The 22,247-nt window shown below is 40.0% G+C and overlaps 1 protein-coding gene across 2 annotated transcripts in view; it reads right to left on the bottom strand.

Moving 5' to 3' along the window:
- Positions 1 to 22,247, bottom strand: part of CSTPP1 (centriolar satellite-associated tubulin polyglutamylase complex regulator 1) — a 210,733-nt gene that overhangs the window by 147,460 nt on the left and 41,026 nt on the right. For both annotated transcript variants that reach the window (XM_061381444.1, XM_061381443.1), the window contains exon 2: positions 12,814 to 12,916. In XM_061381444.1, the coding sequence (XP_061237428.1) occupies positions 12,814 to 12,916 (103 nt within the window). The remainder of the gene's footprint in view (positions 1 to 12,813; positions 12,917 to 22,247) is intronic.

The following is a 22,247-nucleotide window of genomic DNA, read 5'->3' as shown; positions in this document are numbered from 1 at the left end:
TTCCAGAAGAAGTGAAGATAGTGGAACAGAGGTAAATTTGAAAAGCTAAAAATGGAGAACTTTCCAAAACTGATAAAAGATGTCAAGTTACATGTTCAAGAAACACTTAAGAATCCCAAATAGTTTATAAATATAAAGAAAAGCAAACCTAGGCACATCACAGAAAAACTAGCAAAAATCAGACCAAATATCCAAAAAGTAGTCAGAGATTATTGTAAAAGGATAGATTATTTTCAAAGGCATAATAAGAGTGATAACTCACTTCTCAACAGAAATGGTGTAAACAAGATAACAGAATGGAATATGCAAAGTGCCAAACTGCCAACCTAGAATTTATACAAGAAAAACTGGCCTTCAGAAATGGAGGTGGAAATTCCAATAAAGCCTATAATTAATAGTTTTCAATCAATAAGTCTCTGATCTTCATAACTATACTACGGTTATAGAAAATGTTAACATTAATGGAAGCTGGGTGAAAGAATGGAATAATGGAAGCTGGCTATAGAAACTCAATAATATTTTTGTGATTTTTTTGGTAAGTCTAAAATAGTTAAAAGACCAAATAATGAAACAAAGATAGTTTCAGAATGATAGCTAATTTTAGAGTGGAAGTGCCATGAAGGTTGAGATCTTGTCTGTTCTGTTCACTTCTGTATCCCCTAGTGTCTAGAACACTAACAAAATGCAGTCAGTAAATATTTTTTAATGAAAGAACAATAGTAGCAGTAGCTATTATTTATCCAACACTTAGTATGTCTTAGGTAGAATGCCAAGCACTTTATACTCATTATCTTATTTAAACCTTCTATCAATCATGTAACATATAATTTTATGTTTATATGAATCTCCCTATTTTATAGGTAAGGGTAAGCAACCTGCCCAAGATCACATACAAGTTAAATGGCAGGCTCGAAATCAGATCTCGAACATAGATCTGATTCCAAAGTCTGTGTTCTTCACCACTGTGCTACAGTGTTTTCAAGTCATATAAAAATACTTCTTTCCTTTTCACTTATCCATATTCTACTCACCTTTCCAGGGTGTATTAATCAGGGTTATCCAGAGAAACAGATATATATATATATATATATATAAGTGAAGATAGTGGAACAGAGGTAAAATCAGCTTACCTGATCATGGAATTGACTCATGTGATTATGGAGGCGAAAAAGTCCCATGATCTGCCATTTGTAATCTCAAGAACCAAAAAAGTTGGTAAATTCAACCAAGTCTAAAGGCCTAAGAGCCAGAGGAGCCAACAGTATAAGTTCCAGTTTGAGTCTGAATGACCAAGAAGCAGGGGGCCAGTGGTTTAAGTTCTAGTTCAGGTTAGAGGCTTGAGAACCAGGAATACCAGTGTCTAAGGGCAGGAGAAAATGGACTTCCCAGCTCAAGCAATGAGAGCAGATTTACCTTTCTTTACCTTTTTGTTCTACTCAGGTCAATGGATTAGATGATGCCCAAATGCACTGGGGAGGGCAATCTTTCTTTAGTTTACTGGTTCAAATGCTAATCTCCTCTGAAAACCTCTTCATAGATGCATCCAGAAATAATGTTTTACCAGCTATCAGGTCACCCCTTAGCCTAGTCAAGTTAACACATAAAATTAACCATCACACAGGTCAAGACAAATTCTTCTATGATGTAATTACTCTAGTGCCCATTATTTCACCGTACTCTCAGATCTCCAAGCACGATTTAAAGCCATTATATAAGGTCTTGAATGGTTCTCTAGTGGTTAATCAATAAGCATTAACTCCTCAACCAGATTACACGCGCGAAGCCACGTGACCATATCTTATATTCCTATGGATATAGACCACATTTAAAGCTCTGTAACAATACTTGCTATTTTGGTAAAGGCATGAAGAAAAACATTTAGTTGGAAAAACTATGCATGGAATATCATTTGGGGATGCCTTAGAGATTGGGCCTATATGGTTTAAGATTCTAAACAACAAACCTGACTCCGAAAAACACTACCTTAAAAAAGGTGCTTTTTACATCAAGTTTTCTATAATATCTTTTTTTCCTCACAGCAAGCTTGTGGATGTTCAGGGCAATGTGAACAGAGCTCTCTCGGTTAACCCCCTTTGAGAGGGCACATATATTGCACAGAAAGTGAAGTCTGAGGCCGTGCGCAGGAACATGTAAACTGTAACTTGTGTGGTGTGAATATACTCTCCCTGCCTGGAACTGCCCGTGTAACAGTCTCTCCTTGGGCTCTGTGGTTTCTCAATACATTCCAACTGTTTGGAGGCTGGAGCTTGGCTCAGCAAGCACAGATAAACAGCTTCCTGGAGCAAGCTGCCAGTGTGACGAGCAATGACCTCAGCAGAGAATGTCTGCTTTTCATTACCCTCAGCACATCATTGCACTGCTGGAGCTAAGAACAGGAACAATACAAGTTGGATAGGCTTGACTGACTCAGGTCTCCCATGACACCTTGAATTTTTAAAACCTTGGCAGCCAGAGGAAAGAGGGTATAGACAGGAAGTGAGGAAATAGCTTATATGTTGGGGGAAAAAAAAGCTTTCTTAGGTTATTCTCTGAATAAATAACACTAAAGGGCTACCAGTCATGTAGAAAATCATCAAATGTCTTTAATCCAAACAGTGCACGCAGTGTTACAGGAAACAAGACAGACTAACAAGTCCTAAGGATCTTCATCTCCAATACTATTTAAAGAGAAATACTATCACTTTCCAAAAACACCATGAAATAGGAGGGATGCAAACATCCCAGAAAACTGGAGCTAAACAGGAATGAGACTTATATGAAAATGAATCATCAATACATAAAGTCAGATACTGGAGAAGGAAACGGCACCCCACTCCAGTATTCTTGCCTGGAGAATCCCATGGACAGAGGAGCCTGACGGGCTACAGTCCATAGGGTGGCAAAGAGTCGGATATGACTGAGCATGCATGCATACACACACCATGCTGAGCAGAGCCGCACCTGTTAGCTGAAGAAAAGAGCGCTCAGTTCTGACCTCAGACAGGAACTTGGTTGGATACGACCCTTCTTGAGGGATACTGAGAAACAGTTTGTTTTGTGGGCAAGTCACTGACTGCAGAGATGCACCTGCCAGGGGGCTGGAAGCGACGCACAGGCGGACATCTAAACAAATCATAGTAACAGAGAGAAGCTTCATTTGACTTTCGTTTCCCTTTTCTCCGGGAAGAAAGACCTTTGTGTGGCTGCCAAAAATCTGATTGTCCATCCTCCTTCCCCTGTCTCCTTCCCACCCCAATCTCAGTTCATTAACAACCTTCTGGTTCAAGGTCCCAGACTATGTCATTCTTCCCTGCTCTCATGCCAGGCCTGTGCTGCCAGCACCGCAGATCTTCTAGAGTTGCCAGCAAATTATGGGAGAAATTAAAACCACTGATGAATTTTTTTAATAATTTTTTTGTTTCTTTATTTTTGGCTGTGCTAGGTCTTTGCTGCTGTGCGATTTTTTTTTTCTAGTTGTGGAGAGTAGGGGCTACTCTCAAGTTGGGGTGTGAGGGCTTCTCACTGGGGTGGCTTCTCTTGTTGCAGAGCACGGGCTCTGGGTGCCCGGGCTTCAGTAGCTGTGGTGCGTGGGCTCAGGAGTTGCAGCTCCCGGGGCTCTAGAGCACAGGCTCAGGAGTTGTGGCAACACGGGCTTAGTTGCTCCGTGGCAGGTGGGATCTTCCCGGCCTAGGGATCCGACCAGTGTCTCCTACACTGGCAGGCCAGATTCTTTACCACTGAGCCAGGACGGAAGCCCTGATTCATTTAAATGGTTCTACTGTTGATTAGGTAAAGCGTCTTAACTTCTGATTAGCAATAGCACTATTGACACGCTACCTCAGATTTGCGTGTCTACGATTGCCAGAGGAGCACTCAGGGAATGACCAGAGTGAGAAGGAGTATCAGGGCTTGGACTGGGCCAAGTAAAGGTTCTTTATATTATTTATAGATTAAAATAAATCAAGTAATTTCTCTGAGGGGAAAAGTTCAGTGTGGAGAATGATACCTAACATTTATACTAGCTAGCTGTAAGAGCAGCTCCTATGAAAGCAGAAACAGTATCACTGGGTGTTGAGAATACTTCAGCCAAGGATGGAGTTCCTTCATTTCCTCTTATTGAATGGTTTCATGACAGCTAAACTCCTCCTAACTTGTAGCAGGGAGGGGGTGGGGAAGTAAGGTCTATCCTGACAGGGAGAATCTGGGCCCAATTATTACTTCCATAGCCTTTGACTCCGACTTCTAAAGGAGTCAGGGGCCACTGGGCTGTGAAATGCCTTCCTCAGCCGCCAGGTCAAGTGCTGCTGGATGGTTTCCTGTGCTCAAGACATGAAGGGCCTGGAGGAGAAAGATGGATTCTAAGCAAATAAGCAGCTTCTTACATCCTCAGTGAACCTGGATTTTTAAGCTTCAAAAGACTTTCAAACCCACCACTATGTTTCCTTGGCATCCTTTTTCTACAAGATGCCTCTGGTAATATAGAAAAGAGCCAGAATCCTCCACGGATTTCCTAAATGATGGCTTAACAGAAATGCCTGGGCCAGGATCAGTGAGGGCAGGATTGCTTCAGCTATGGCAAAATCTATTCCAGGCAACCCTCTGAGGATGCAGATGGTGACAGTGAAAAGTGGATAACTTTCTGTTACAGAATGTCAACTGCAGCTAAGAACTGAACTGTGGAGAAAAGATGGGGATGAGCGGCAGGCCAGGACAAGCATTACCCCTGATGAAGACGCCTGTGATGTGATTAGTCACCATTACTTCATCATGCTACACTTTGGCTCAACTTTACAACAATCAGTCGGGAGAATGTGGAGCAGAAAAGGCCCAGAGAAGTCTCAGGTCCGCTCCTCATCAGAGCTACGAGCCTGAAACTCAGCAAGGTCCTAGTTTGTTCTCATGTGCTTCTCAGTGCTCCAGACCTGCTCCTCTGTTACCATGGGCACAAGAAGAGCCCAAACACGACTTAAATGCTGGGTGCTGGATAATCCTACAAAACCTGCCAACTTTAGAACTGCAAGTTTACGCCCTGATTGTTCTAGATTACTGAGGAGAGAAGTGGGTCATCTTTCATAGGGCTTAGAGCACCTGTTTAAAAAAGAAAAAGTAATACATGCTTTATAACCATGGATTGTTTTCATTAGAGTTACATTTTAAATGATTTAAGAATATGCACTATTGGACTCTCCTTTCCTCCAAGAGTAAATTAATGAAACTCACATTTCATGGACTTATTCTAACTAAAACAATAAAAAAAGGAATTTGATGCTGGCACCTTTTACTACTAAAGCATATAAAACAAGCATGCAAGTTCCCAACTGAATTCTGATAATTGATATGTATCAGAATGGAATTAATAATTTTTTTGAAAATTGATAAATACTTCCATCTCCATATTTAAACTATATATAGTATATATTAGATAACACAAATAATTTTATGACTAATTATTTTATTATTCTTACTTATTATATACAAGCAGCGCCCAAGAGAGAGGCCAATTACCTATAAGGTAGATTTCTATGACTACTACCTGTTAAAGGTATTCCACTCTGAGAAGCAGCAAATAAAATTAGTCAAATTTTCTTTTTTGGACAAAGAAAGCCTAGGTGATCAAGGTGGACAAAAACAAGGTAAGTCACCTGAGCTGAAGTAACTTATCAGCTCTCGGATGAGGAGCCAATCATTCTATAATTTGAGCCCTCAAATAATAAGTTTGATAAATTATAAATTGATAAATTATCAATAATAATTTGATAAGCCATCAAATGCCATCCCCTCCCAGGGGCCTTCCTGGCCATTCTATATATCACATTATTCTAGTTACTTCTTTGTTGTTTATCTTGTTAGTATCAGTTGTATAACCTGGGGAATGTTACTCTTGTGTGTCTGAATTTCCTAATGTATAAAATGAAGATAATACTAATACTCCACCTCGTAGTATTTTTGAGAATTAAATGACATAATACATGTTACAGACTTGGAACAATGCCCAGAATACAGCAAGTATTTATCTACTATTAGCTACTGTCATCATCATCAGTTTACTTGTTTATTGACTATCTCTCACTAAACCTCCAGGTCCATGGGGGCAATTATTAATACCTTATTTGTCTTGTTCACCACTCTCCTTCATTGCCAAATACACACAGGCACTAGTAGTGCTCAAAAATAATCACTGCATGAATGAGTTCAAGAAGTGTTGTCATATAGTCTCACATATCCTTAAGATAAACCTCCGTCAATGAAGGTAATCTGTATATGTACTTGTAACCAAAGTGGTCGTCATGCAAACTTCCCTAGGAAGCTAAAATCATCATTTAAAAAAAACAAAAACAAGACACTTGATCATAAAAAAGAGCCCTCCTGGGCCCACCAACCAAGACCACAGAGTACCATTCTTTTCTATATTAGTACGTGGAGGTCAAGCTCCCTGATGCCACAGGGTTGTAACTATCAATTTAGCCTGTGAAGAATGGTTCCCAATCGTGATAGGAATTCTCAGATTTCAGCCTGTTTTTCTCTCATCATTATTTTCCAGTGTCTTAAAAAACCACATTTCTCATTTTATCTTTGCCACAAGAACCTGGTCACACTCTACTGCGGTTTCTAAGTTACAGCTACTCTATTCTAGCCTCTTTTTCTTGGATGTACTTCTTCAAAGGTCCTGACCCGGTGCTGACACTTGGTCTATTCTTAGAGCGGCACCTCTAAATGTCAATTCCTTTTACCTTCCACTGGTTGAAAGACAACATTCAGAGGTAGAGGTTGCATACAACATAAAAGAAAATCCTCCGGGATCTGGTATCCTTCTTTCAAGAGTGTCCAGAGGAATCTGATCTGAAGAGCTCACAGTCTTACAGACACACACACACACACACACAGAGTACAGCTTAGCTACTCATGTTTTACAGCTTATCCAGATTTGCTGGAACAATCATGGATTTGTTGGAAACACCAACCTCCATGGAGCAACGGCACAGGTGAGAGGGCAAGCCACTCCACAGAAGAAAATCGGCAGAAAAACCTTCCAAAAACAATTTGGAAGAGTAATCTTTATCATTGTTCAACAGACTGGTTCCAAATAGGACAAGGAGTATGTCAAGGCTGTATATTGTCACCTTGCTTATTTAATTTATATGCAGAGTACATCATGAGAAACGCTGGGCTGGAAGAAGCACAAGATAGAATCAAGATTGCTGGGAGAAATATCAATAACCTCAGATATGCAGATGACACCACCCTTATGGCAGAAAGTGAAGAGGAACTAAAAAGCCTCTTGATGAAAGTGAAAGAGGAAAGTGAAAAAGTTGGCTTAAAGCTCAACATTCAGAAAACTAAGATCACGGCATCTGGTCCCATCACTTCATGGGAAATAGATGGGGAAACAGTGGAAACAGTGGCAGACTTTATTTTGGGGGGCTCCAAAATCACTGCAGATGATGATTGCAGCCATGAAATTAAAAGATGCTTACTCCTTGGAAGGAAAGTTATGACCAACCCAGATAGCATATTCAAAAGCAGAGACATTACTTTGCCAACAAAGGTCCGTCTAGTCAAGGCTATGGTTTTTCCAGTGGTCATGTATGGATGTGAGAGTTGGACTGTGAAGAAAGCTGAGTGCCGAAGAATTGATGCTTTTGAACTGTGGTGTTGGAGAAGACTCTTGAGAGTCCCTTGGACTGCAAGGAGATCCAACCAATCCATCCTAAAGGAGATCAGCCCTGGGATTTCTTTGGAAGGAATGATGCTAAAGCTGAAACTCCAGTACTTTGGCCACCTCATGCGAAGAGTTGATTCATTGGAGAAGACTCTGATGCTGGGAGGGATTGGGGGCAGGAGGAGAAGGGGACGACAGAGGATGAGATGGCTGGATGGCATCACTGACTCGATGGACATGAGTCTGAGTGAACTCCGGGAGTTGGTGATGGACAGGGAGGCCTGGTGTGCTGCGATTCATGGGGTCGCAAAGAGTCGGACACGACTGAGCGACTGAACTGAACTGAAAAACAGGTAAATTATCCACCATTTATTGTATGAAAATATCAACCTCTGAACTTGAAACTGGGAGATGGAAGTGCGCACTTAACATATTTTTTAAGAGATCTGTATTTAATTTTTTGGCTGTGGTGGGTCTTCACTGCTGTGTGTGGGCTTTCTCTGGTTTCAGCTCGCGGGCTTTAGCAAACTGGCTCAGTAGTTTTGGTGCACGGGCTTAGCTGCTCTGTGGCGTGCGAGATCTTCCCAGACCAGGGATCAAACTGGTGTCCCTTCCATTCCAAGGCGGCTTCTTAACCACTGGACCACGGGGGGAGCCCAACACATTTTTAAAAAAAATTATGTTTCCTATTGTTTAGAGATAGCTCCAATTTATCCCCTCCAAAAGGCCAGTGTTAAACATTTAAATGGCAATGTATTGAGGTCACCAGACAAAGCTGTGTGATAACCTGTGTGAAGTATAATTCATAAGGGAAACCTCAAAGAATTTAGAAATTATAGCAAGAAGAGACCTCAAATTATTATCTGGTTAGGCCTCCAGTAACATTAGGCATTAGAGCGACTTGGAGACAGTAGAGAACAGTGGCTTTTTAATACCGCAGGTGAAGCTTGGTTCTTAATTCTGTAGCTCATGAACTGATAGAAGCTATTTTAACCTTTCTGAGTCTCAGTTTCCTCATCTATAAAACAGAGATAATAATATTACCTACTTCAAAGAATTATAGTTACTGAAATATAGTATGAGTTTGATAAAAACTTTATTATAATATATAACTATCACATCATTTTTATTAGCATGTTAGACTTTATTATACCCATTTCACAGATGAGGCAGCTGAGCCCAGAAAATTTCAGCAATTGGCTCAAGATTATAGAGTGAGGACTTACAAGGATAGCAGCTCTTCCTCCCAGGGCTCCATTCTTTTCACTTCACTGTGTGTGTGTGTGCACTGGAGAAGGCAATGGCACCCCACTCCAGTGTTGTTGCCTGGAGAATCCCAGGGACAGGGGAGCCTGGTGGGCTGCCGTCTCTGGGGTCGCACAGAATCGGACACGACTGAGGCGACTCAGCAGCAGCAGCAGCAGCAGTGCTTAGTTGCTCAGTTCTGTCTGACTCTTTGGACCCCATGGACTGTAGCCCACCAGGCTCCTCTGTCCGTGGGATTTTCCAGGAAGAATACTGGAGTGGGTTGCCATTTCCTCCTCCAGAGGATCTTCCCAACCTAGGGATCAAACCCGTGTCTCCTGTGTCTCCTGCATAGCAGGCAGATCCTTCACCCACTAAACCATCTGGGAAGCTTTTCACTTCCTTATGCTTCTACAAATCAATACAAAACTGAGGCCTGTGAAAGAAGGATTTTCACTACATAAGTTAAATTCACAATCAAAGGAAAGTCAGGAGCTTCTACCATGCAGGTCTCCTTGCCTACCAAATACCACTTCCCATTTAATTGTACATCTTCCAAGTTTTTTTTTTTCCTAAAGGATTTTGGAGCTTTGATGCTGGCTCACTTCTCAAAATAACTTGCCTCAGGCCAATACAGTTGTCTTAGAGTTATAGAAATGTCAAGTATGTGCCATTCACATATATTATGTAATTTTTAGTTTTCTGAGGACAAGAAACTGCTTGCTTGGTAACTAGATTTCTATCAGCACTGTGGAAAATCTTAAGACTCTTTTTTCCCCAACAGTGTACTGCTAGATAAAAGCTATAGTCAATAGCATTTGGAAATAGTTATAAGCCTTATTAGAGTTCAGTATTAGTTACATAGACTAGTGGGTTCACTTTTGGAACCCACGCTACATGGTACATCCGTGGTATACAGCTGCTTCTTTATTTTTCAGCCAGGCTGCAGAGCAAGCAGGACCTTAGTTCCCCAGCAAGGATATAACCCATACCCCCTGCAGTGAAAGTGAGGAGCCCTAACCACTAGACCACCAGGGAATTCTGGTACATAGCTTCTTAAATGGCAGGATATAGAACTTTATCAAAAACAATCAACAAAAAAGAAAAAAAGAACAAGAGATAGTCCTTATTCATACTAAAATCAAGAGTAAAGGGTAGATAGAAATGTTTGCTGTTTAGTCAGTAAGTCGTGTCTGACTCTTTTGCAACCCCATGGACTGTAACCCACCAGGCTCCTCTTCCATGGGATTCTCCAGGCAAGAATACTGGAGTGACTTGCCATTTCCTACTCCAGGAGATCTTCCTGACCCAGGGATCGAACCTGTGTCTCCTGCATTGGCAGGCAGATTTCTTTACCACTGAGCCACCAGGTAGATAGAATTCAATAACTTAAAATATATATACAGCTATAGATTGAACAAATATTTACCTAACATCTATCATATACGAGGCATCATGCATGCCAGGCATTGGGAATGCAGAGATGAAGGAGAAATGGTGCCTACCCTCAGGAACCAGCATAGTAGGGAAGAGACGTAAAGGAGATGGGGGAGGGAGCATAGAGCAAAATGAACCAAGCCAGGAAGAAGCATTGCCCCCAGAAGAATCATATTTCACTTGGCAAGGAGGCTCAAGGGTGCTGGTACAGATTAAATGGCCTAGAAACTTGACCCCTAGGCTTGTCAGTTCTGTAAAGCAAGCAAGGCTATTTGATCTCGGTCTTTATTCCCAGCCCACTTCGTTTGCTTCAGCCCATACCATGAGAACAAGGAAGATGCCTTGCTCTACTTCATCCTCTTTTAGACGACTGGGGGAAGCCAAAGAACCAGCTCTGATCCTGGAAAGCCTGTTTTTCCCAGGAACTTGAAATTCCAACCCATAAAAAAATCTAGATTTAATTTGCAAGACTTATAGCTCAGCAAAAGAATGAGAGTGAGTCAAGAATTCCCCTAACAGCAACCCAAGTTTAGGCCATTAGAAGAGATGTCTAATCTTCAAGGAACCTCTGGAGAATAGAAAGGAAAAAAAATTGTTTTCAAGAATAGACCTGAGCTCATGATTCACCTTAGAATAGGATAGCCTGCAAGAGCTATTCTTCCTTTCTTAAAAAGCTTACAATAAACCAGGAAAAAAGAGAAAAGAATACAAAAATGATTATATAAATATGTGATGGCAATTTGGTAATAAAAATAATGTTTTAAATTTCTTTAGCATGTCCTTTCATGAAGACCAAGGTATTTTAAACTGATTATCTCATTCAGCCTAAAAGCAGTTTTGTGATATCAAAAAGAAAGAAATAGGTAAGAGAGTTTAAGAGGTAAATTCTGGTGGCAAAACAAAAAAGTGACTTATGGGTATGAAGTGTACAGTGAGGAAAATATGGTCAGTAACTAATATCTAAAATTTTTTTAAAAACTAAGTAATATCTTTGTATAGTGAACTATCATAACTAGACTTGTGGTAGTAATCAGTGTCAAGTGTACAAGAAGTATTAAATCGCTATGCAGTATAACAGGAACAACCAGTGTTCTAGGTCAACTGTAATTCAAAACCAAACTCGGTTTGGGATGGACATGTACACACTGCTATATTGCAGATGGATAACCAGCAAGGACCTAATGTACAGCACATCAAACTGCTCCAGCACATGCCGCTGAGTCCCTTTGCTGTTCACCTATTACAGCATTGTGAATTGGCTACACTCCAAAACAAAACAAAAAGTTTTTAAAAAAACAAACAGCAATAGAGATCAGATTTGGGGTTATCAGAGGTGGGGAGGGATAGGAGGAATTGGATAAAGGTAATCAAAACTTCCAGTTACAAGATAAACAAGTACTGGGGATATAAAAATGTATGTTACATATGAAAATTTCATATGTTACACATAAGAATTGTTAAGAGAGGAAATCCTAAGAGTTCTCATCAAAAGAAAAAAGTTTTTTTCTATTTCTTTAATTATCTATCTAAGATGATAGATGTTCATCTAAATTTATGGTGATAAGCACTTCATGATGTATGTAAATCAAATCACTATGCTCTGCATCTTAAACTTATACAATGCTGTATATCAATTATATCTCAATAAAACTTGAAGAAAACCATTTTTTATAAATTAAAAAAAATGGATAATCATCTTGACTTTTACCCCTCCAAACATACTTTATAAAGAAACACAATTCCTTACAGATATAATCTATGAAAGATGTCCTACCTCTAGAAATAATCTTAAATTCTTAAGTGATGGACGAAGCATCCTCTGGAAGGAAAACTGCAGAGGAATATCATCCTGAACATTTCCGTGAAAAAAAAGCCAGCCAAGAAAAACACAGGTTAACAGGACACAGACTAAAGGAAATCGGAGTGAATATTCTGAATAATGGGAAAAGTTAAAAATTATGAGAGGAACCTAAAAAAACAAACAAACAAACAAAAAAACAGATCTAAAAGATCAAACAGGGCTTCCCAGGGGACTCAGTGGTGAAGAATTATCCTGCCAAGCAGGAGATGGGGGTTTGATCCCTGGGTCGGGAAGATCCCCTGGAGGAGGAAAACGGCCACCCACTCTAGTATTCTTGCCTGGAGAATCCCATGGACAGAGGACCAGACGGGCTACTGTCCATGGGGTCACAAAGAGCTGAGCGACTGAACAGCAGTAGTAGCGATGGATCAAATGAGCAGTTGTTGAGCTTCTAGAGCTGTGACTACTCACTAGACTCATCATTAGACAAAACTGGCTGCACCAAAAGCGTGTTCCAAAACGTGTTTGGGCAGCCCTCAACTCATCCACCAAAACTAAGCATCCACCGCCACTGCTTCATCAGCTGCCCTGCTCTACTTTTCATGCATCTTGCCTGCTTCCAAAAGCCTCTTCTGGACCTGCCCTAGAGGCAAAGCACTCAGGTACTTACTATTCTGTGAAGAATCTGGCAATGCCATATTGGCTAATATCTTCCTTGTTCTCTAGCAGCTGGCAGACTGCATCCTCCACGTATGTGAGGACATGTCGCTGGGCTACAAAAAAAAAAAAAAAAAAAAGAGACAGAGAGAGAGAGAAAGTGAGAGGGAGATAAAAAAAAAAAACAACCCTCCAAACCCCAGTAAGGCATGAAAGTCAATCGAGGCGCTGGCTCTGCTCTAGGAAGTGGACTGCAATAGGTAAATCCACTCACGGCCCTCGCTGAGCTACAGTCTCAGTGGGTACAAAGGGAGATGCTGGAGAAGACCTGCTGCCATTTGATTGGCTGTGAGTATTAATATCAGCCATTCGCTCTTTATTTCAGTGATAAAGGTGAGGAGCTTTAGCACCATTTAGCAGATACACCTGGGAATTCTTTCTTCCCACCTCCTTCCACTTCTGCATGGCTCAGAAATTTACCCTAGGGAGTAATGATTCTATGCCTGACTGCAAGGAAAACTCAATTCTTCCATTTAAAAAAAAAAAAAAAGTAACTGCAAAAGTTTAAGGACCATGAAGATTTCAGTAAAGATGTTAAAAGTTATTAACCTTAGTAAATAAGAAGACCATGAAATCTGGGTGGCCCGATTTATCAGAAGCCATGTTTCCCACATTTGTTGTGACTAGCAGATGTGTGACTTCATCATGGGCTTGTAATAAAGGATGTGATGAGTACTAGAATTAGACCTGGGCTGGAATCATGACTCTGTCTGACAGCATAATCTTGGATAGTTATGTAATCTGCGCCTGTTTCCTTCTTTATCAAGTGTGGAAAGAAACGTAATTTTATGTATTTATTTTTAAATTGAAGTATAGTTGATTTACAATGTTGTGTTAGTTCCTGGTGTATAGAAAAATGATTCAGTTATATACACATATGTTCTTCTTCATATCTTTTCCATTATAGTTATTACAGAAGCTTGAATCTAGTTTCCTGTGCTATATAGTAGAACCCTATTTATCTATTTTATAAATAGTAGTTGTATCTGCTAATCCCCAGCTCCTAATTTATCCCTCCACGCCTTCCCCTTTGGTAACCATAAATTTGTTACCTGTGTCTGTGGGTCTGTTTCTGTTTTGTAAATAAGTTCATTTGCGTCATATTTTAGATTCCACGTATGAGTGATGAGAGAAACAGAATTTAATTCTTTCTCTAAAGTGGTCAATCAACTTAATCTGAACCGCCTGAGACACCCTATTAAAATGCAGATTCCTCACCTGGCACTATCTCAGACTTCATGATCTTAAAATTCTAACCGGAGCCCAGTAATTTTAACAGGTACCCTTGAAGTTTCTTACGTATCCTGAAGTTTAACAATCGCTGGTTAGAACTTGGGCTCTGGAGTTCTGAGAGACCTGAGTTTCATCCTCAGCCCACCAAGTTCCTAGCTGTGCGACCTCGGGCAAATTAGCCTGCAAGCCTATTTCCTCCTGTAAAATGTGGGTAATAACATCGTCACTATTCTTAAACCACAATGCCTTGTTTTCTTGATGATACATCTCATTAAAAGTCTATCTCAAAGGGCTATTGGAAGTCTGCTTCAGTGATACAGCAGAGCTTCTAACACAGCAGGTGCTCCCCAGACGCTTGTTCCCCCTCCCTGACTTTCATCTTTAGGTATGACAACGGTATCCTGGCACACTTCACGTAGAAACTTCCAATTCAGTATTTCCATTTACCACCCTATTTTTTTTCTTTTTCAAAAGCAAAACAAACAAAACAATTTTCGTCTGGAGCAGTAAGAACAAAAAACCCCAAAGTAATAAATATCCTGCCACAGCAGTTCCACAAAGTTGCTACCAAGATGGACACTTGCCTCTTTCATATTTTCATCCCTCAGGAAAATATGAGGGAATTACCTAAAATCTGTAAAATTAGATACTTAAAAAAAAAAAACATTCCTGAAGTCCTGGTAGTTTAGTGAGACTTGTAAAGCAAATACGTTTATCTACCCAAGCTGTACTCGAGACAGCCTTTGTTTGACAGTGGTTACCTACAGTTTCACTGTTTACACCAGCCCAAAGTCCAGATGAATGACATGTTTACATTCCATGACTTACTCTATCGATCTGAGTGCTTCCCGAAGCTAACAACTATCAGCTACTGCAAACATTCTCCAACTCCGACCCCACAAAAAGATGTGAAAACAAAACCCGGGCTTCATCAACGGTTCATCCAACTGGAAAACTATTTCACTAAGAAATGGCCCAAACTGACAGTGAAGTTGTGAGATAATACGTGAGAATTTCTTGGGACCTCCCTGGTGGGAAGTCCTAAGGTCCCTAAGGTCCTGCAAGTTTCACGGCACAACAAGAACAACAACAGACAATTTCTGGCATTAGTCGTTGTATAATTAATTATATATGAAACTGGGGGTGCGGGTGGCCAAATTAACATTAAAATCAGCTATACTTTCACCTCTGTATTTTCCTTCTCTTATTCCACCCACTTATCCTTATCTTACAAAAAGATTCCTTCCATGGGCTATATATAGGCTTTTATGAATTGGAACTACCTAAGGCTACTACAAAAGATTAGGGTTTCTTTTTGCTTTGTTTTTTTGTTCTGTTTTTTGACAGCAAAAATGAAAGAGCTCTACTTAGAAGCAAATCCTGCTTCTTCTCCGTCTTAGCTCCAGGGACTAAAAGTCAATCTGAAAGCCCTTTAAGGGAGAAATGTTTTCAGAGCAGTTAAAATCAAAGTACTTTTGTCTTCCTCAAAAAAGGGAGGAATTTTCTGGAAAACAGACTTTGCAGCAAGAAAAAAAAAGGTGGGGGATGGGGAGCAAGGAAAGGAAAAAAGAAAACAAATATAAATACAGGACTATACCTATTTAACATTCAGCTACCAATTAGATATGTAGAACTTTATATTACACATAATAATGATGATAACAATAACAGCTCTACCAATTTTGAGCGCCTGTGCAACTTACTGAATAACCATGTGCCAGAAACTGTGCTGTTTTACATGCATTATTTTATTTCATTTTCACAATAATCCTACGATAGATATTTTGATCACGTTTCCATTATACAAACGGGAGAATGGAGATTTATAAAGTACCTTTCTCTAGATCACACAGCTAGTAAAAACAGAAGCCAAGACTCGAGTCAAGGTATGTCCTACCAAGAACCCATGCTCTTAACACTGTATACCACACTGCCTCATCACTGACACCTTGTAATAAGTTTTATAATAGATATGATCTTCATTTTACATGGAGCACAAAGGAAAGGGGTGTATGTTGGTAGTAAAATCATGAGAGGTGTGGTCCACCTGTGTCCATGTGAATTCATATGTGAATTTGTATGAGTGTGTTTGTGTGTTGTGTGTATTTACCCTGTCCCCGCCTGCACAGGTGTGCATGCCAATCGGCATTTGTGTGAAGTCAGGACATGTCCCCAGTTTCAAAGTTTCTTACAAAGAACCTGCCCACCACAAAGTCTTCACCCCACCCACCCCTAGCTCAGAAAGCAGAAACAGAAAGCCCTAGGGCTCTTTTCAGCCGTGGGTGAAGTGAAGGAATTAAGAAGAGCCCGCAGAGGCAGGAGGAAGTTCCTCTCTGAGGATTTCACACAAGCCTAGTGCAAAGAGCCCTCCTTGCTAATTGCTTTCTCGCTGGTGGCTTCCTCCACGTGCAGCTCTTATCAGTCCCATGCTAACTTCTGTGGTTAAAGGTACCACCCAGCCCTGGAAAATCCTTGCACTTTATCAAACGTCAATAAGACGGAAGTTCAAAGCTCTTGTCTGGCAATAAAACATGGTGGGTGTCATTTCATATTATTTTTAAGATGCAAAGGAATAGGCTTTAATTTATGCGAATGATTAAAGAATAAAAACTGCACACCTGCATCCCTGGAGGGCAGAGATATCTGGGCACCTTAGTTGCCCTCTCGGAGAAGGAAAAACGTTTCAGATTGACTTTTCCTCTTCTGCTTTGCTGTGATTTTCACAAGGCCAGGATTAAGTTTTCTAACGTGAACCAATAGGCTCTATTGTTCTGAAATCCACACTAAGGCCCAAGGATCCATGTCTTGCTCACGATAGCATCGCGGTCTGAGATAAGCACTTAAACCTTCAACACACTGCACTGAAATGACTGAGTAAAATATAAGTAAGCACGGTGTGATCTTTATATAAACCGTGTGGGTGAAAGCAATTGTGGGTCAGAAACTTCTTGGTTCTCTGTTGAATCACCTCCTGCTGATCACTTAATCTCTAGATACCACAGTCAAGCTTGCTGTGACTTGAGTATGACGTGAAGACTATGTCTAATAATAAACTGTTTCTTTAGAAAAGGGCTTCCCTGGTGGCTCAGATGGTCAAGAATCTCTCTGCAATGCAGGAGACGCGGGTTTGATCCCCGGGTTGGGAAGATCCCCTAGAGAAGGGAATGGCAACCCACTCCAGTATTCTTGCCTGCAGAATCCCATGGACAGAGGAGCCTGGGGGGTTATAGCCATGGGGTCACAAAAGAATTGGACATGACTCAGAGACTAAGCACACAGATGCACTTCCTTGCAAGGAGCAAGCTAGCCTCTTTAGAAAATATCGGATATATATAAAAGATAACATATTAATGATTATGTTATTATTGCTACATACAGATTTTACAGATCAAAACCATATAGCAATTCACTGCAATGGTTAAGAACATAGGCTCTGGAGTCAAGCTGAACTGGATTTAATTTCTAGCTTTGGTACTTATTAGCTGTGTGACTTGAAACAAGTTACCTAATTTCTCTGCCCTTTTCTGTAAAACTGGGGACTAATGCCTACCACTTAAGGTTGTAGTGAGGAGTAAATAAAATAACTTATGTAATAATCTTAGGGGCTTCCCTGGTGGCTCAGATGGTAAAGAATCTGCCTCCAATGTGGGAGACGTGGGTTCGATCCCTGGGTCAGAAAGATCCCCTGGAGAAGGGAATGGCACCCCGCTCCAGTATTCTTGCCTGGAGAATCCCGTGGACAGAGAAGCCTGGCAGGCTATAGCCCACGGGGTTGCAAAAGTCAGACACGACTGAGCAACTAACACACAACACAACACACACAACAATAATCTCAGCATACACTGGGCACACAGTAAGTGTGCAATAAACTTACTGTGTGTATGTTCATTACTGTTGTTATTATGACAGTTGTTCTCTGCCAGACATCGCAACTCACAAAACAATGGGTTTCAACTCTAATGAACACCAAGGCATCAACCTACCATAACTCCTGCTCACTTATTTAAAGTTTGCCCATCTAACCAAAGATGTTTACAGATCATCTTCAAGGATTACTGAGCTACATAAAACTCTACACATATAACGATACACATAATTTAGACTCACTTCAGCTATAGCCTTTAAACTTGTAGTAAGCATTCACTTATTAACTGCTAATTACTCAGGAGACTCTAATTTATATGGGGAAAATCCAAAACGATTTCTTTTTACTCTCTTCCCAAGCATAAATACCATCCAAGTATTAGCTGTTTATTTTGCAATTAAATGGTAAGGGGTCCCATTTGGAAATTTTTGCTTGAGGGGCTACCTCAATTATTTAGACCACTCATTTTATTATATGATTATTATTTTACACAGAGTCCCTGGACTAGAATAAACAAGTTTCACTAGAAAACATTCACATGAATTACAATATGAGGTATTACTAGATATAAGAGCAATAGCAGTGTAAGTGAAAAGCAAAGCATATACATATATCCACATTTATATCTGACTTTTCTCCTTTGTCAGAGTCCTTTGGAGACTCAGATGCTGGTTGGAACAAATAAGTGCTGAATTAAATTAAGACTGTTCTCTGAGATTAGAAAAGTAACCTTTTTAACCAACAACCTGTCATGTAAACTGTTTAGAAGCTTCAAGTTTAATATCATTTCTAAATCACTAACATGATACAGTATTTGATCTTGTAAAATACAAATAGATAGCTTAATGGCTTAAAAAGTTAAACCTCTAAAATTAATCATTTACATTCTCCATCTTTACTGGTATGTTCTCATCCAGGGATACAGTATGCTCTGGTAAAATATTTTATCACCCATACAAGACTATCTTTGATCTTAGACCACACTAGACCAATTTCCTTTGACCAAAGGAGATGGGGAAATGAGGAAAACTAGCATATGTAATACTTATACAACCCAGTGAGGTAGGTAATAGACTTTTTTTTTGAAGCTCAGAGAGGTTAAGAAACCTGCTCAGTCTTAAAAAATGACTAAGTTAGAACTGAAACTTAACATTTGACTCCAAAGCCCATGCCTTTCCATCTCAACCTTAGCTCTCAAAAGCAAAACAAAATAAGAAAAAGCCAAGAACCGACAATGTGTTCCATTTTACACTGCATTGTCTAGAAAATGCTGGCTCTCCATTGTTAACACTAGAAAAGAAATTTCATTTGGTTAATCAGATAAAATGTTGGCATGGTCTTTAATTTTTTTAATGTTTATTATTTATAATTATATATTTAATTACTTTGAAAGATTCAAACAATATAGAAAAAGTTAAAAACCAATCCCAGTTCCCAATCAGTTTGGTATGCATATCTAAAAAATACAGAAATACACAGTTTGTGAACTTGGTTTTGTTTTTAAGTAAATGACATATACTTTTCTGTACCTTACTTTTTTCACTTGACCATGTTTGGAAATCTTTTATGAAACAATATGGTACCAACTTATTTGCCAGTGTATTTCTATTGGTAAACACTCAGGCTGTCCCCACATACCCACTATAGCAAACTGCTGGCGGAACGTTCCTGTACTTGTCTCGCTGTGCATATGTGCAAGAGTTTTTCTTAAGGTGAAAGTGAAAGTCACTCACTTGTGTCCGACTCTTTGCGACCCCATGGACTATACAGTCCATGGAATTCTGCAGGCCAGAATGCTGGAGTGGGTAGCCTTTCCCTTCTCCAGGGAATCGAAACCCAGGGATCGAAGCCAGGTCTCCCACATTGCAGGCAGATTCTTTACCAGCTGAGCCACAAGGGAAGTGACATCTGATAGGATGCACGTATCCTCATGGGTTTTACTTTTCAGTTTTATTGAGAAATAATTGACGTACACTACTGTGAAAGTTTAAAGAATACAGCATAATGGCTTGATTTATACATATATTATGAAATGGTTATCATAATAGGTTAAGCCTAACATCCATCTTCTAACATACATAAAATGAAAAGAAAAAAAAGAAATATTTCTCCTCGGGTAAAAGCTCTTAGGATTTACTCTTTTAACAATTTTTCCATATATCATACAGCAGTGTTAACAACAGTCATTGTGCTGTATTTAACACCCCCAGTATTCATTTACCTTATTACTGGAAATCTGTACTCTGCCCCACCATCACCCCCACCTTCCTCCTCTTCCCTCTCTTCCGACCCTCTGCCTCTGGCAATCACAAGTCTGATCTCTTTTCCAGAGTCTGATGGAGTCGTTTAGATTCCACATATAACTGAGATCATAGTGTCTATCTATTTTATTTGAATCTATTTAGATAGGTTTAGTGTAATCTATAGTGTAAATCTACTTTATGATTTACTTCACTTAGCATAATGCCTTCAAGGTCCATCCATGTTGTTGCAAATGGCAGGATTTCCTCGTTTTCGTGGCTGAATAATATTCCACTGTGTGTGTGTGTGTGTGTGTGTGTGTGTGTGTGTTGCACAACTTCTTCATCCATTCATTCATCAGTGGACACTCAGGTGGTTTCCTTACCTAAATTACTGTAAACGTGTTGTTATGAACATACGGGTGTAGGAATCTTTTCCATTTAGTGCTTTGTTTCCTTTGGATATATTCCCAGAAGTGGAATTGCTGGATCTTATGGTGTTGTTGTTCAGCTGCTAAGTCACGTCTGACTCTTTGCAACCCCAGGGACTGCAGCACTCTAGGCTTCCCTGTCCTTCACTATCTCCCGGAGTTTGCTCAAACTCAGGTCCACTGAGTCAGTGATGTCATCTAACCATCTCATCCTCTGTTGCCCCCTTCTATTCCTGCCCTCAATCCCTCCCAGCATCAAGATCTTTTCTAATGACTCAGCTCTTTACATCAGGTGGCCAAAGTATTAGAGCTTCAGCTTAAGCATCAGTCCTTCCAATGAATATTCAGGGTTGATTTCCTTTAGGACTGGTTTGATCTCCTTGCTGTCCAAGGGACTCTTAAGAATCTGCTCCAGCACCACACAATTCACACACAATTCACCACACAATTCACAGTTCACCACACAATTCAAAAGCACCACACAAATCAATTCTTTGGTGCTCATCAATTCTTCAGATTTTATGGTAGTAGTTCTATTTTTAATTTTTTGAGGCTCCTCCATACTGATTTCCATAATTGCTGTACCAACTTACAGTCATAACAACAGTGCATAAGAAGTTCCTTTTCTCCACATCATCATGTTTACTAGATATACAAAATTGCTTTACAAAGTATGTTTTGATTTACACTCCTCCCCACCATAAGAATATCTGTTTTCACTATGACTGTTTTCACTGACTTCATGATCTTGCCAATTTAACAGTTATAAAATAGTTTCTCACTGTTGTTTCAGTATTCTAGTCTTCTTACTAAATTAAGTTAAGCATATTTTCATGGTCATTTGTATTTCTCTTCTGTGAATTGTTGTCGTTACATGACAGCTGGAAAAACCATAGCTTTGACTATACAGACCTTTGTCGGCAAAGTAATATCTCAGGTTTTTAATATGCTGTCTAGGTTGCCTATAGCTTTTCTTCCAAGGAGCAAGCGTCTTTTAATTTCATGGCTGCAGTCACCATGTGCAGTGATTCTGGAGCCCAATAGTCTTTCACTATTTCCATTGTTTCCCCATCTATATGCCATGAAGTGATTGGACTGAATGCCATGATCTTAGTTTTTTGAATGTTGAGTTTTAAGCCAGCTTTTTCATTCTCCTCCTTCACCTTCATCAAGAGGCTCTTCAGTTCCTCTTCAGTTTCTATTAGGGTGGTGTCATCTGCATATCTGAGGTTATTGATATTTCTCCCTGCAATCTTGATTCCAGCTTGTGATTCATCCAGCCAGGCATTTCGCATGATGTACTCTTCATATAAGTTAAATAAGCATGGTGACAATATACAGCCTTGACGTACTCCTTTCCCAATTTGGAACCAGCCTAACCAGTTGCTCCATGTACCATTCTGTTGCTTTCTGACCTACATACAGGTTTCTCAGGAGGCAGGTCAGGTGGTCTGGTATTCCCATCTCTTTAAGAATTTTCCATGGTTTGTTGTGATTCAACAAACCATGTCAAAGGCATTGGTGCAGTCAGTGAAGGAGTAGTAGATGTTTTTCTGGAACTCTCTTGCTTTTTCTGTGATCCAACAGATGTTGGCAATTTGACCTCTGGTTCCTCTGC

This window comes from Bos javanicus, chromosome 15 (assembly GCF_032452875.1).
Source record: "Bos javanicus breed banteng chromosome 15, ARS-OSU_banteng_1.0, whole genome shotgun sequence".
Taxonomy (NCBI): Eukaryota; Metazoa; Chordata; class Mammalia; order Artiodactyla; family Bovidae; genus Bos; species Bos javanicus.
This window is presented reverse-complemented; position numbering and strand designations above follow the sequence as displayed.